General features: G+C 37.2%; 1 protein-coding gene across 3 annotated transcripts in view; it reads left to right on the forward strand.

Moving 5' to 3' along the window:
• The window catches only part of LOC148672997 (lipoxygenase homology domain-containing protein 1-like), a 90,882-nt gene that overhangs the window by 56,845 nt on the left and 18,158 nt on the right, over window positions 1-15,879 (forward strand). For all 3 annotated transcript variants that reach the window (XM_088629119.1, XM_088629121.1, XM_088629122.1), the window contains 10 exons: window positions 123-304; window positions 887-1,003; window positions 2,147-2,309; window positions 2,797-2,951; window positions 4,670-4,879; window positions 6,261-6,405; window positions 7,786-7,994; window positions 10,173-10,358; window positions 13,066-13,193; window positions 13,866-13,983. In XM_088629119.1, coding sequence (XP_088485245.1) covers window positions 123-304; window positions 887-1,003; window positions 2,147-2,309; window positions 2,797-2,951; window positions 4,670-4,879; window positions 6,261-6,405; window positions 7,786-7,994; window positions 10,173-10,358; window positions 13,066-13,193; window positions 13,866-13,983 — 1,613 coding nt within the window. The remainder of the gene's footprint in view (window positions 1-122; window positions 305-886; window positions 1,004-2,146; window positions 2,310-2,796; window positions 2,952-4,669; window positions 4,880-6,260; window positions 6,406-7,785; window positions 7,995-10,172; window positions 10,359-13,065; window positions 13,194-13,865; window positions 13,984-15,879) is intronic.

Here is a 15,879-nt window from a genome sequence, read left to right on the forward strand (position 1 = left end):
AAACATGTGGCGCACATACTGTACTGTATACAGTATGTAAGCACTTGTACAAGCTGTACATTTTGATGTTTGCAGGGTTTCGCATCGTGATATGCAGTAATAGTTTTTTTTGTTATTTTCAGTTGTGCCTTATGAGATTACAACATTTACAAGTGACATCTTTGGAGCTGGTACTGATGCCGATGTCTTCATTGTTCTCTATGGGAGAGATGGTGTCTGTACTCAGCAAAAATCTCTCTGCGTCAATAAGAGAGAAAGGCGAATGTACTTTGAGAGAGATTCTGCTGACAAATTTATTGTTGAGGTAAACTCAGCCTTACATCTTAGAATTTTGTGCTCCTGTTTTTAAGAGTGTCAACCTACGAGCTATTGTGGTTGAGTGGCACAGACTCAGCTTGTTTCTCATGCTAACCTCCCTTTGTGCTTTGCACTTCTCAGTTTGTTTGAAACTATTCTTTATGAGGGAAAGTTACTGCAGTAGAATGATGTGAAATGAAGCTGCTATCACTTCCAATGAGAAGGATTCTGTTGTTAACTATAGATGGTGCTGTTGTTTTTTGTCTTTCTTTTCAATAACCAAATTGTGTAGTGATTTGTTTTGATGGTTTACACAGTTTTAAATAATTTTGGTTGTATTTCAATCCTTCACTTTTGTGTTACTGTTCACTATAGCTGCTAATTTTCCTCATTATTGATTCAGGTTCAAAACCCTTTTTTGGGTTTTTTATGATGTGTCATACCAAACCATATGAGTAGAAAAAATTATATTGCAGACGAAAGTGCTTAAAGAAGACTTTATACATTTCTTGACTTTAAAATAAATAATTAAGGCATCAGTATATGTTGGGAGTATATGGCAACTTGATTGTATTCATTGTAATTGCAGCTTGAAGATATTGGCGATGTTATTGAGAAGATCCGAATTGGACATAATGACAAGGGAATAAACTCTGGGTGGCACTTGGACAGAGTGGAAATCAGGAGGCTTCTGCGAAAAGGAAAGGTATCTCATATTAGCATTTCTATGTACAATGTTCTCCCATACACAGAGACAGATCAGACTTTGGATGACTGATAACTCCTCTAATTCTGGATTAATAGAGAACTAGCATGACTGGGAATGTCATGTCTTACTTTGATTAAAGGAGCCACAAACTAATATACCTGCCATATTTTTAATTGTTTGCCTAATGTTCTAACCTAGTATAAATAACATATTCCTTTATTCAGTACATTCAGTAAAAACAAGAACCGTGTTTTTGGGAGTCTTTGTTATGGAAATTAATAAGACCTCACAAACACATCCATTATCATTCATTATTCATACACTTGCAAAACAGCAAGCAATAAAAAACAATTCTCAAAGCCTTCTCCTCACAGCTGCTGGCATTAATCAGTATGATAACACAGATAATACACATACGAAGACAATTACCCAAATTATATTTAAAAAAAGAAGCAAGGTTATCAGTTGCTGCAGTGTTAATACCTAATATTCACATAGTGAGAAAGTTCATGACACCCAGCAGTTTTCAATGACAAGCTGTTCCAACCATCATTGTACATAAAAAACGCTATACTCTAATGTTTTCTCATTTTTGTCATAGAAATTATCACCTCAATTACAGTAAGTGTTAAATTGATTAGTTAATTAATATGTGTAACATCTACCCATCCGTTCATTTTCTAACCTCATCCAATTCAGGGTTGCTGGGGAGCCAGAGCCTATTCAAGGCACGCTACACCCTGGGTGGGACCCCAGTCCACAAACACACACACGCACACCGGACCAATTATCCCAAAAACCAATGAACCTACAAGTGTGTTTTTTAATTGAATTGTCCAGAATTGAACCCAGGGTTGCAACTACAAGGCAGCAATTCTAATCACTGAACCACCAAGCTGCCCCTACTTCTATAACAGCCTCTTTAAATTTTCTATCAGGTCTCAGAACAGTTGGTGAAGCAAGGTGGTAAGATAATACAGCACCACTAACAACCACTTCATGGTACTTTTGTCTACGGCTAGACATCTTGCATAAAATCTGACGGAGCTTCGGATTTTTGGTGATTTTTGTGCAGGACAGACGTTTCCTTTCCAAGTAAGGGGAACTCTCTCTTTTGTTTGTTGTGTTTCTCCACGGAAGGGCTCAGAAACAGTCATCTTCCCCTGTGAGCGCTGGCTGGCAAAGTCCGAGGATGACGGGGAGACCGTGCGGGAGCTGGTGCCGTCAGATATCATCCAGGAGAAGCTCCAGAGGGATGGAACGCTAAAAACCATGGAGACTACGGTAGAAGACGCCCTGGAAAGTATGTGCCATTTTCACACATGAAAAATAAAATCTTTGAAAATTGGAATTGTCCCCTAACAGCACAAACAACTAAATCAGAACAAATGTAATTCCTTTCCTTTCACTTCTTGAGTATACTGGAGGCTTAAACAGCACCTGCAATATAATATTTAAAATATAAGAAACTCAGCTTTGAGTCTCAGGTAGACTCATGAGCTCAGGTCTGTGAGCTTCGCAGTGGCTAATACATGACTGACAGAAGAACAAAGAGACCTTTCAAGGGATTGACGAACCGAATTGATGATCTGAATATTAATCCTGTTTCTTATAATTATAGAGGGTGTCTATAATGTGTTGAAGACCTGACATTTTTTTTGTCTTGCAATACATAAAATTTCTAAGAAATGCCAATAACATATACAAAAGTCTCAAGACATTTCCCATCGTGTACCTTACAAATGAAAGGCAGGCGCCTGGATGATAGTATGTCAATGTCTGGTCCTCAGCTCACACATACAAGGTGACTGTGATCACGGGCGATGTGTATGGGGCTGGAACAGATGCCAATGTTTTCCTCACCATCTACGGAGACTTGGGAGACACTGGAGAGCGGAAGCTCAGCAAGTCTGAGTCAAACTCAAACAAGTTCGAAAGAGGTCAGGTACGTTGAAGGAGTACTGTTGTACACTCACATTTCCGGCACAGTGACAACATTTCCGACTCAAACAATTCAGAAAGTATGAGCTGAAGCCAAAGACAATTGTAGATGTCCTTCAAAATATTGGAGCTGCCCTTTCGAGGTAAACCCTGATTAGCATATATTGGACTTTATCACAGAGTCTTATGAGAGTGTGTATACCTTAAATACATTGGAATTATCAGAATTAACATTGCAAATACATTTGAATACATGAATCACTAATGCCTGTAATTAAATTAAATTGATGCTACAGTTCAAATGTCATTAGAATTTGTTTTATGCAGTCACTGTATTATTAAATATTAAGTAAGACATTTATTACTACTTTAGCATTGAAATACAGCTTGTTGGGTAATGTTAAATAACGGATACATGTGCAGTACACGCCTTAATAGTGAAACATGTAGGGGATGCATGATTTATTCTTACTGACACTAAGGTTTAATTACCTAGCTGGGCTTCCTACAGTGGTTATCTATCATGTGTTAACCATATTAGCAGTCTAATAAAGGATTAACACATGGCTTAAGCTGTAAAATGATTTATTTTAGTGGCTGTTAACTATATATCTCCAAATAGTTTCTCAAATCATTATTTTATTCCATTATTCAATTAATGCTGTATTTTACCATTCTGTTTTCTGAATGGTTGCATTCAGTGTAATATACTTGAAATATCCAGAGTCACCAATGCATTTTAAATAATTCAGAAGATAATGCTTTTTATATCTGAGTTCCTTTGATCAAACTGTCCATGTAACAAGACCTTAGTGTGATCCAATCAAGTATCATACCATGCCTTTTTTCATTCTTTCTCCTATATGTTATGTACTGCTTAACATATGCAGTAATTGTTTTTTTTCTCCTTTTTATCCGTTTAACTGTTGCAATTGTAGTGTTCAGATTGTGCCCAGAGTAAAATACATTGTTGGTTAGTTCAATATATTAAAAAAGTAGCTGTGCTGTAGTGCAAGTACTGCAGTCAAATTGTGTTGTGGTGCTGTAACAAATTAATTATTTTACTACATGCTATTGTAAGACTGTGACAAGATTCATTTCAGTTTGACTGCAGTTGTCTTTCCCTTATGACTCAATAAAGACAACCGTTAAACAGCTGTGACTATCCCTGGGGATATTAAACTGGTTACTTTTAAGGCACACATGTGACTCGACTCTAAACACAATAGCAATCCTACAGCATATTGAAAATCTGCTGTAGCATTTTTCAGATTATGGGACACATATCTGAATTATCCAGAGCACAGTTTGATAATGTGGCCCAGAACAGATAAAAATAATGACATCCTTTTTACCCGCCGTCAAATTCAGTAAATTTACATAATAGAGACTAAATGTCCTTCTGTTATTTTTTAAGTTATGTTACTAAAGTTAATGATGCCTTATATTATAAATAATCTACAAAGTAAAATCAATTATTTATTTATCAAAAGAGAATCAAAATGTTAAACAACTGATGACAGTATATTTTTCTATGTATATGTAAACGCAGACTTTGAAATACACTTTTGATCATACACAATCACTTACAACTATGAATTAGGTAGCATAAATTGACTTACAGCCCCGCCTCTGTAAATTGATTGGGCTTCTGCTTGTTCTGTTGCGAATTTGCAGGATGCCCTTCTTCTTGATATATAATGGGTTCACTCTGACTTCCAGGTTGATAAGTTCACGATTGAAGCAGTGGACCTGGGCCAGGTCTATAAAATAAAAATCCGCCATGACAACACCATGATGAATGCTGACTGGTACCTGGAGCAGGTGGAGATTGTGGATGTAGACACGGAAGAAACATATTTATTTCTCTGTGAAAGGTGGCTCTCCAAGAAAAAGGAAGACAAACGCATAGAAAGAACTTTCTATGTGAAGGTACCAGATGGTTTTGGACATGACAGTCATTCTTTTTGTATTGCATGGAGAGTTTACATGCTAAATTTGTCATTTAGACTTCATAAAACACATTTCAACTAATGAAAAATATAAGCCCCCTCTGAGTTGTAATTAGAAATAAGTATTTTAGTTTAGTGGCTGTTAAGTACATAATTTGTAAGTGATTTAGTATATTTGAGGAGATTTAAATATTCTTTTATTCTTTTTTTTGTATGATATAGTTTAATCAGCTACAGTATATCACCATGCAGCTCACAACTTGTAACCCACTGAACCTAAGCAGATATGAGCCTGGTCAGTACCTGGATGAGAGACCTCCTGGGAAAAACTAAGGTTGCTACTGGAAGAGGTGTTAGTGGGGCCAGCGGGGGGCGCTCACCCTGCAGTCTTTGTGGGTCCTTATGCCTCAATGTAGTGATGGGGACACTGTACTGTAAAAACACACCGTCCTTCAGATGAGACGTAAAGCCGAGGTCTTGACTCACTGTGGTCGTTAAAAATCCTAGGGCACTTCTGGAAAAAAGTAGGAGTGTTATCCCAGTGTCCAGGCCAAATTTCTCATTGGCCTTTACCAATCATGACCTCCTAAAATTCCCCATCCTGAATCGGCTTCATCACCCTGTTTTCCTCCTGACTGCTAGTTGATGTGTGGTGTTGAACTGGTGCACTTTGGCTGGCATTGCATCATCCAGGTGGGGGCTACAAATTGGTGGTGGAGAGGAGTCACCATTACCTGTAAAGCACTTTGAATGGAGTGTCCAGGATTATTATTATTTTACAGAAGTCTATTATATTAGTAATAAGTATGTAATGTTGCACTTATGTAGAGAAAGGTGATTTTGTAGTTCAATTAAAGTATTACAATTACATTTTATTCCACGAGTATGGAATCCAGAACATTAACAGGACATCTTACATGAGACAATGAAGGCAGTTACTAAAAATTACATTTGTCAAGTATCTCTGTGTCTCCTAATCTTGTTAGAAAGTCGTATGGGATAAGTGCAGTCTTCACCATAGGAAAATTCAGCACTTTCTGCTCCAAGGGAATGATGTCACCTCCTGTAACAGGCACAGTACGAATGAGCCCTGTTGAACATAACACATACAGGCAGTCTGAGACCACTTCTGTAAATCACTACTGTTTAGCATAAAATTAAAATGTGGTTAAATTGTGACTTGTATCCCATTGCTATGTAACTTTAAATCGATTATTGTGTGCATCATTTCCAAGGTTACATTAATGTCATGGTCAGCCTGAGTGGGTTTCTCATGCTTGATATTTTCTGTCTTATTATAATGGTAGTACTTTTTAAATTTAACTTACAATGGACTGAACTCAATATTGGCTTACTTGCAGGGCTATGATGGGGAAAGAACCAGTCTTCACAGCTCAAAGAAGAGTCTGAAAGGTTCCTCAGTCAGTATGAAGAGTCTGGATAGCAACATGAACAAGAAAAACAAGGGGAAGAGCTCCCTAGATGAGTCCTTTGAGGAGGGGCCAAGTAAGGGATTTGTGTTATCTTCTGCAAAATAAAGAATGTAATGAGATTATAAAGGTTTATGAAACTGAAATTGAAGGGCAAATCCAGAGCAAAACCAAAATCAAGCATAAGCAATACCAAGCTGCAATTCAGAATGCTTTTTATAAGTATATAAAAATATAAGTCACATTGTCAATATTAAAAATATTTCTCAGCATTTAGTTTCTACTGAGCCACAGAAATACATTTTTTCTGCCAGTTCAAGGAAAGGGACCTGTATTGATACTTTCTGATGCATGTATCTGTGGATGTACTAAAGCATTCATGTAGAAACACTTTAGGCTGGAAACAAATAGCAGTCTCAACCTTTAATGCATAGTGATATTTTGCATTAATTAAATGTTGGATCTCCATTCTTCATTCTAAAATACTGTATAGATAGCCAACATGATGCAAGTACATTAATATGGGTACAGAAAACATAAGATGCAATAATAAAATAATAGTAGTTAATTTAGACAAAGCATTTACAAAACAGCTCACAACGTCATTTTGGGTGCACAGAAATACACCACACTGTGATATTGATACATCAGAATGCAGACTGTGTTAAAAATATTTTGTTTTATTTTATAACATAATGCAAAAACACAGTGGTGAGTTTAGCAGTGTATACATAAATAGTAATTGTAAACCGATCATTTACTTTATTATTTAACATTTTAAAGACACTTAAGAGCCAAAGATATTAATACATAACTAAATATTTATGTTCGGGGTACTAGAGGGGCCCATTTCTCCACCAGAATTTCCATCATGTGGTACACTGTTTTAAGATAGGATTTAGCAATTTAAAGATTTGTAAAATGTCAGCCCTTTCTTTTTTCTTCACATATAAGGTTATATATAAGGTTAACATGTCTTAACTGACATCAGAGACTCTTAATTTAAGAGACTCTTAAACATTGTTATGAGGAAGAAGAGGAGGGAGGGAAGGAATCATTTTCCAGCCCAAGAGATAAAAAGCATGATGAAAGTGTGACGTGCAGCAGATTTAATGCTCCAGGGTTTAGATATAAGATGAGATCAAGTTGCTTTCTGCAATGTATTGCCTAAATCAGTCACCACAATTTTATTTATTCATCATTCTTATGAAGGGTGGTTGAGTTCAAGTGCCAATTGTAATAAATCATGGACAGAAAGACAAGAAATAAATAAGGCTAAATATTCAAGTCAGAAAATTAGACCTGACACCAGCTTGCCTAGTAGGCAAATTTATAAAAGATAATAGCACATTCCTCTCTAGTTTGAAAAGTCTGGAAAGTAGTTAGATGGCTTCTTGTCCCTTTTAAAAGTGTAGTTCAATACTAAAGAATCCAGCTGTTGTGCTCTTCTTTTCAGCTATCCCTTACCACATAACCATCTCGACTGGAACAGAGCGGGATGCCAGCACCACCAGCCGGGCCTATATTATCATCATGGGCCCCCAGCAGGCTAAAACCGCACGCATTTGGCTCGATCTCTCTGACGGCAAAAAGTGCTTCGCTGCAGGGACCATGGAGAAATTCGAGGTGCAAGGAAGCGATGTGGGGGAAATCACAAAGGTTGAGGTATGGAATTGAGTTTGGCAGGGCTTTTAAACACAAGATCGGAATGTTACCTACATGTGCTGAGAGACATTAACATTGCCTCTAAGAATGGAAGTTTCACGGTATGTTTCTAATGTGTATTGAGCTCTTCTGAGAACTGTGAAGTGTTGAGTGATTGATTGTGGGTCTATGGGACATATTTTGCTGTGTTCATTGACAGAGGATTCTGATCAGCTTCATGCAGCTCTGTTTCATGCATACGAGCCATGATGGTCACAACTGGTGGCTGGGGTAGTGCCCCGTGATGTTGTCCTGAGGAACACTATTGTCTGATTTTGAGTGTTTCAGAAATTGATTTTGAATTCACACGCTTTATTTAGCCACAATCCGATCCATTTGGCTACTGCAGGAAAAGACTGATCTTCAACCATGTCAATCAGTCAGTGGGAGATGAAACAATGGCAACAATCAAAGGCTTGTAGTGTTTGTTCTTGTAAAAGTCTGATAGTTTTAAAGAAGGTGTCTTTTGTGAATTTACCATTTTGAACTGCATCTTTATCTGTAGTGAGAACCATATATATGATAGGGTTTACATATAGTGGTGGGTAATTTTACTGATACTCTTCACAAAGCATGGTTATGTGCAAGACATGTCGCCATTACAACCTAATGTAATGTAAGTTAGATATTTTTCTGAGTGTGCAGTGGTTTTAATATCAGTTACCTCTAAATAGTCACCAAGAAGACTAGAATATTTCCTACTTCATAAATGATAATTCCAAAATTAAGAAATGAGCATGATTTGAAAGTAAAGGAATTACGGAGCCCAAGCCTGCCACACGGTGCTCGATGGTCAGAAATGTCATCAGTTCATAAATCCACTCAAGAAGACAAATCGATATACCTGCAAGAAACTTCCATAGCTGGAGTAATTCGCTGTGACTGAGGCACAGTGATTTACTGCCATTATACTGAGTTGCATCTGAGCAGCCATATAGCTGTAGAGTTTGAAACACATTCCTGCCACCACTGCACGTCATATGCAGACCTAAAGGGAGGGGAGTATCTGTCAGTTGACAGGGATTTGATCAGCAAAAAAACAGGAAAGGCTGCATTTCTTTTGCTTTTTTCCTCTGTCTCTAGCAAATGAATAGAGCCTTCTCTGACTGCTAGCAATGCAGAAGACAGATCAGTGTCTCATTAGACAGCGTTGATGTGAAATAACCGTGTGAAGTGACAGTTATGGGAATAAATAAATAAATCATGAGATATGGGTATGGCAGAATGTGCCCTACTTATTTGTCCCCTCATCTTTCCATTTTAAAATTGTGTTGTGATGTTTGCATTTATTTCAAAAGGACAATTCAGTTTCTTGTCGATGGCAAGTTAAAGAGCATATCAGTACCGGAGCTGGTATAGGAGGGTAATTGTGTCAGGCTTTGAAAGAATGTTAAGAAGGTTTATAAAGTGCTTGACAGCTTGATAGCACACTCAAGTCACAGTTTACGTCAGATGCACCAACACCAACCAATACCAAATTAAACATTTGATGGCTTAATGTATAGAGTAACTACTGTATTATGGCCATGGATAAAAAACTCTATTTCCATATTTTATTTTTTTATTTTAGAACTACCAATTCTTTTTCACATTCTGGCTTTCAGCTGTGAGCATTTCACAACTCTTTGAATAAAGCTGATTGGTGTTTTTTATTTATTTTTTTATTTATTTATTCTGCTTTGTATGAATCTACACACATTTAACTATTGAAGAAGGGCTCAGATTATGAAATACATCACAGTCTTAACAACACTTAGGCCTAGTTATCAAAACACAAGAAATTAATGTGTTTTGAAACCATCAATGTCTTCCAGCTCTATAAGATGTTTCAAAGAGAAAATACTTTTAGATCTCTTTATCAATGTACAGAAAATGTATAATACACTAGCTCTAACAAGACTATGTATGAAACATTTGAAGCTAAAGGGCTCTGAGAATTAGGTACCCAATCATAATGGTTTTATTGATGTGTTCTATAGCTCTATATTATATTCTACTTGCTTGACGTGTTCTAGAGCAGACAGTAGAGTATCGTATTTCAACTTGTTAGAAGTATTTTGCACAACAAAGCTTTTTCCATAAGGAAGTAGAACAACCTGTGATTTATGCACAAATTTTCCTCTTCATTTCTGATCACAGCTGGGTCATGACGGGGCCACTCCAGAAAGCTGCTGGCTGGTGGACGAGCTATCCATTGCTGTGCCGACAAAAGGCATCATGTACATTTTCCCGTGCAAATGCTGGCTTGCGAAAGATAGAGGAGACGGTCTTACAGCCCGCATCTTCAGCGTTCTCGACGCAGAAAGCATCAACATTTCCCACAAGGTCAGCTGCTTGCAGATGTATTCAAAGTCTTCCCACTATGAGCCTTAGGCATGAAATATGGTTTATCCCTCCAAGATTCAGACATATGAAGACCTAGAAAGAAAGAAAAGCACCTTCTTTTCTCCAAAAGTCCATTTTAAAAACCCATCAGAGAACAGGAGGCATGACTCAGGCCATGTTTCTGTCCACAATCTTCTAAAATGAAACTAAATTGCTGGCATCCTTTGCACTGCCACTCTTCAAAATTCCAAATGTACAAAAACCCTCTCTCAGATGGGAAATATTTTAAAGCCAAGGGTTGTCAAGAACAGCACTAAGATTTCCCAGAGAAGAGGTCATGTGGTCACAGAGATCTTTCACTGGGAGATATTTGCTCTCCATATCACATGGATGACATTACTATTCCCACTTACATAAAGAACCTAGATTAAAAACAAACAGCAAGTTGTTTTTTGAGTTTCTTTTTGGTGTGGTTTTTGGTTTTGCTTTTCACGCTAAATTGACTCAAAAGAAACTGTGTAAGAATAATTGTAATTTCCAAATTCTACTGCATTCATACATTTTTTCACAAATTTAATGACAAAAAAAAGTATTCCAGCCTGACATTTTCATGTGACTTTGATATGCACTTACAGTGCCTTGCGAAAGTATTCGGCCCCCTTGAACTTTTCAACCTTTTGCCACATTTCAGGCTTCAAACATAAAGATATAAATTTTTTATTTTATGTGAAGAATCACCAACAAGTGGGACACAATTGTGAAGTGGAACGAAATCTATTGGACTTTTGAAACTTTTTTAACTAATAAAAAAATGAAAAGTGGGGCGTGCAAAATTATTCGGCCCCTTTACTTTCAGTGCAGCAAACTCACTCCAGAAGTTCAGCGAGGATCTCTGAATGATCCAATGTTGTCCTAAATGACTGATGGTGATAAATAGAATCCACCTGTGTGTAATCAAGTCTCTGTATAAATGCACCTGCTCTGTGATAGTCTCAAGGTTCTGTTGAAAGCGCAGAGAGCATCATGAAGACCAAGGAACACACCAGGCAGGTCCGTAATACTGTTGTGGAGAAGTTTAAAGCCGGATTTGGATACAAAAAGATTTCCCAAGCTTCAAACATTCCAAGGAGCACTGTGCAAGCGATCATCTTGAAATGGAAGGAGTATCAGACCACTGCAAATCTACCAAGACCTGGCCGTCCCTCTAAACTTTCAGCTCAGACAAGGAGAAGACTGATCAGAGATGCAGCCAAGAGGCCCATGATCACTCTGGATGAACTGCAGAGAACTACAGCTGAGGTGGGAGAGTCTGTCCATAGGACAACAATCAGTCTTACACTGCACAAATCTGGCCTTTATGGAAGAGTGGCAAGAAGAAAGCCATTTCTCAAAGATATCCATAAAAAGTCTCGTCTTAAGTTTGCCACAAGCCACCTGGGAGACACCCCAAACATGTGGAAGAAGGTGCTCTGGTCAGATGAAACCAAAATCGAACTTTTTGGCCACAATGCAAAACGATATGTTTGGCGTAAAAGCAACACAGCTCATCACCCTCAACACACCATCCCCACTGTCAAACATGGTGGTGGCAGCATCATGGTTTGGGCCTGCTTTTCTTCAGCAGGGACAGGGAAGATGGTTAAAATTGCGGGGAAGATGGATGCAGCCAAATACAGGACCATTCTGGATGAAAACCTGTTGGAGTCTGCAAAAGACCTGAAACTGGGACGGAGATTTATCTTCCAACAAGACAATGATCCCAAACATACAGCAAAATCTACAAAGGAATGGTTCACAAATAAACGTATCCAGGTGTTTGAATGGCCAAGTCAAAGTCCAGACCTGAATCCAATCGAGAATCTGTGGAAAGAGCTGAAAACTGCTGTTCACAAACGCTCTCCATCCAACCTCACTGAGCTCGAGCTGTTTTGCAAGGAAGAATGGGCAAGAATTTCAGTCTCTCGATGTGCAAAACTGATAGAGACATACCCCAAGCGACTTGCAGCTGTAATCGCAGCAAAAGGTGGCTCTACAAAGTATTAACGCAAGGGGGCCGAATAATTTTGCACGCCCCACTTTTCATTTTTTTATTAGTTAAAAAAGTTTCAAAAGTCCAATAGATTTCGTTCCACTTCACAATTGTGTCCCACTTGTTGGTGATTCTTCACATAAAATAAAAAATTTATATCTTTATGTTTGAAGCCTGAAATGTGGCAAAAGGTTGAAAAGTTCAAGGGGGCCGAATACTTTCGCAAGGCACTGTACACCCCTTGTGTGATGTTATAGGGACCACGATCTGGAAACTTGGAGAGGTGTAGGAATTTTTCATCCAACATTAATTTGATTTATTTGGATGTAAGCCTTAAAATGCAACAAGTCCCCATTAAAAATCAGTAAAGTAAACCCAACCCTCTTTAAAATCATAACTTCAGAAACAATACATACAGACAAAAAATGGATTTATAACTCAAAACAGGAAGTACGTTTTAGCTGTAACAAGATACACAACTACTGTATGTTGTCAAAGACAATACCATTACTACTTGTAAGAAATAATTAACTCCTAAAAACATTCTTATGTTCTAATACTCCATGCACAGTTTCTTTCTTGGGTCAGCCTCAGGATGTTCGCTGAGGAACAACATTGTATTAAATGAATTAAATCATTATGAGTGAGACATGGTTTATAATTCTTTCTGTTTTCCAGGTTTTATATGAAGTAACAGTTGTCACTGGAGACACTCAGAATGCAGGGACTGATGCCAACATTTTCATGGCAGTTTTTGGGGCCAGTGGAAGCACAGAAGAGATGCTCTTACAGAAGAATGAAGACAGGTGTCTCCTTTTTATTTCAATATTGCAACAAGTGTTTGCATGTTAATGCCACAAATATCATTATCCTCACCACAAAATATTTCCTTTTGGAAAATCAGCTATTACATTTTATATTCATTTTAAATTCAAATTCTGGGCATGGTTTCAAACAGTTTATTTATTATATATACTAGATATTGTCTATGGGGCAGCACAGTGGCATAGTAGTTATCCCACATGAAGCCCAGGGATCAATTCCTGACCTGGGGTGCTATCTGTATAGAGTTTGTATGTTCTCCGCATGGGTTTCCTCCCACAGTCCAAAGGCATTCTAGTAGGTTAACTGGCTTCTGAGAAAACTTGTCCTGGTGTAGGTGTGTGTGTTGTGTCTGTGTGTGCCCTGCAATGAACTGCTGTCCTGTCCAGGGTGTATCCTGTCTTGTCCCCATTGCGTGCTGGGATAGGCTGCCCACAACCCTAAACTGGAAGAAGGAATTAGAAAATGGATGGATATTATCTATGTTATGTATAAAATCTATACAGTACATTCCATATACAGTAACTCAAAGTAATATCAAAAGATGAATCAAAGAAATATACTCAAAATACTTTTAATAGAAGACGTTTTTCTATTACATTTTGTGCTATATGATATACAGTATATTAGTATGTTAACACATTGGTATTTTCTAGGTTTGAGAGAGGTCAAGAAGATGTCTTCAATGTGGAAATAGATGACATTGCACCCATAAAAAAAATCAGGGTTCGCACTGATGGCAGTGGAAGTCGTCCAGACTGGTTCTTGGATAAGGTTGTCACTGATATCTTTTTCATGAACATTTGAGCACTGTCACATTAACTAGTGAAGGCTTCATGCTATTGGTTATTCTATATACTCCAAAAGACTTTGCAACAACAAAATTATTGCTGAATGGAAGTACTTAATACCATTAAGTATTGACAGTATTGACACACCTGAAAAAGGCTTCACAGCCGAAACGTTGTGTTTTCTCTCTTCTCTTTTCAGTGTGAAATAAACCTACAGTATTACTTGTTCCCTTACTTAATATTGTTATCTGCAACAACACGTTTACTTTTATTTAAAACAAAATCAGATAGTCAGATAGGTCAAATCAGACTTTGAGAAAAAGTAAAACAATCATTGCTGTGTTCAACATATTTTTATATATTTGGGGTGCCAAATTGTATAACAAAGTCTGCTGGGAAGATTGCATTCACCCGCTTTGTTAACAACATGTGCTCAAAAGCTGCCACTCAAACATGTGGACTGAACTGTTCACTGCATCACATAGTAGAAGATGAAGATCCCAGAAAGCAAAGCCCAGAAAAATAAAGTGTCTGTGGTTTAGTAATATTCAAATTGCAAATCCCTTAGTGCCTGTGCATCACTAGATTACAGCAAAAATACTCTCCCACAATCTATATCTCTCTTAAGCCCTACTCTCCTAAACTGTTCCAGATTGATTTGTGCGAAGCAGTGGTCAGTAAATAGCAATATTTTTAAAAGGCTAAATATAAAAGCTTAATATTTATGTCTGCCAAATTACCTACACATTATGCAGCTAATTGTTTGAGTACATGTTTAATTTTCTCAAGATCTAGTATCTAACCTCATCTGAATTTTTTTTATGAATAACCTAGGTCTAGAGAGTAATGTGTTATGAATAACTAGAGTCTAGACAGGAGGATAAAAACCAAATAAATTAATTTTGGAGTTGTATCTACTGTAAGTGATCCAGATTCCTCATTTCACCTCATTTCAAATAGAACTAACCAAATCTGACCCATTTGAAACTGACACTGTGGAAAAGCACCTCCTGTTAAAAAAATCATTTTATAGTATTCCAGGACTTTTTTTTTGCTTTTCTTTCTGGTACAGTCGTAAGTACAGTTATTTATATAAATTCAGTTTATCCAAAGCACAGATATTTTGTCAGCTCAAGATGCACAATAAAAAGGACCTTCCTTTAAGAGTCCATAGGGAAAGATTTTTCTGGTTTTCTTTACATTAGGTAGTCATTACAAATTGATTTTGTCATTGTGAAATAAAGAAGATCTAATAGGTCATACTTCTTTAGTGAAAATTGTAATCTTAATTTGGTAATAAAATTGCTCTCTAAAGTCACATTTAGCAATTAACCTACCCCCTAATGTCTAATGACTTAAGGTTTACAGTATTTATTAAATTACTCAGTGGAAAGGATTATGTAGCAGAATAAATGTAATTATCAATGTTATTGAAAATTCATTAATAATATTAGTAACATACTGTACTAGTTCTAGTTTTCCAGGTCTAAGCTGGTAATTCATTTTCCTTTAAACCAGACTATTGATCTGACTTAATGGAGCTCAAGAGACTCAGCTCCCCAGCATTTGTGTGTGCTTATGGTTTGATGTGTTTTAGCCGGGTTGATTTCTTAAACCTTATGTTCATTATTCATCGCAAAAAAACAAGTAGAATTTTAAAGAAAATAAAAAACAGAAACACCTAAAATGTTGTTGGGGTCCATCCTGGCTGTGTTTATTATTGCACAACTCTAAAAAGACATTCATGTTCTGTGAAGTGAACCATCTCATAGTCTAACAGTGTGATCAATGCATCTGGACAACTATTTTTTTGTGTATTTCAAACCACTAATTGGAATTAATCCATTGTTCTCAGCAGACGGTGACAGATTGTCTAGGA

This window comes from Lepisosteus platostomus, chromosome 4 (genome assembly GCF_059453375.1).
Source record: "Lepisosteus platostomus isolate fLepPlt1 chromosome 4, fLepPlt1.hap1, whole genome shotgun sequence".
In the NCBI taxonomy this organism is placed as follows: domain Eukaryota; kingdom Metazoa; phylum Chordata; class Actinopteri; order Semionotiformes; family Lepisosteidae; genus Lepisosteus; species Lepisosteus platostomus.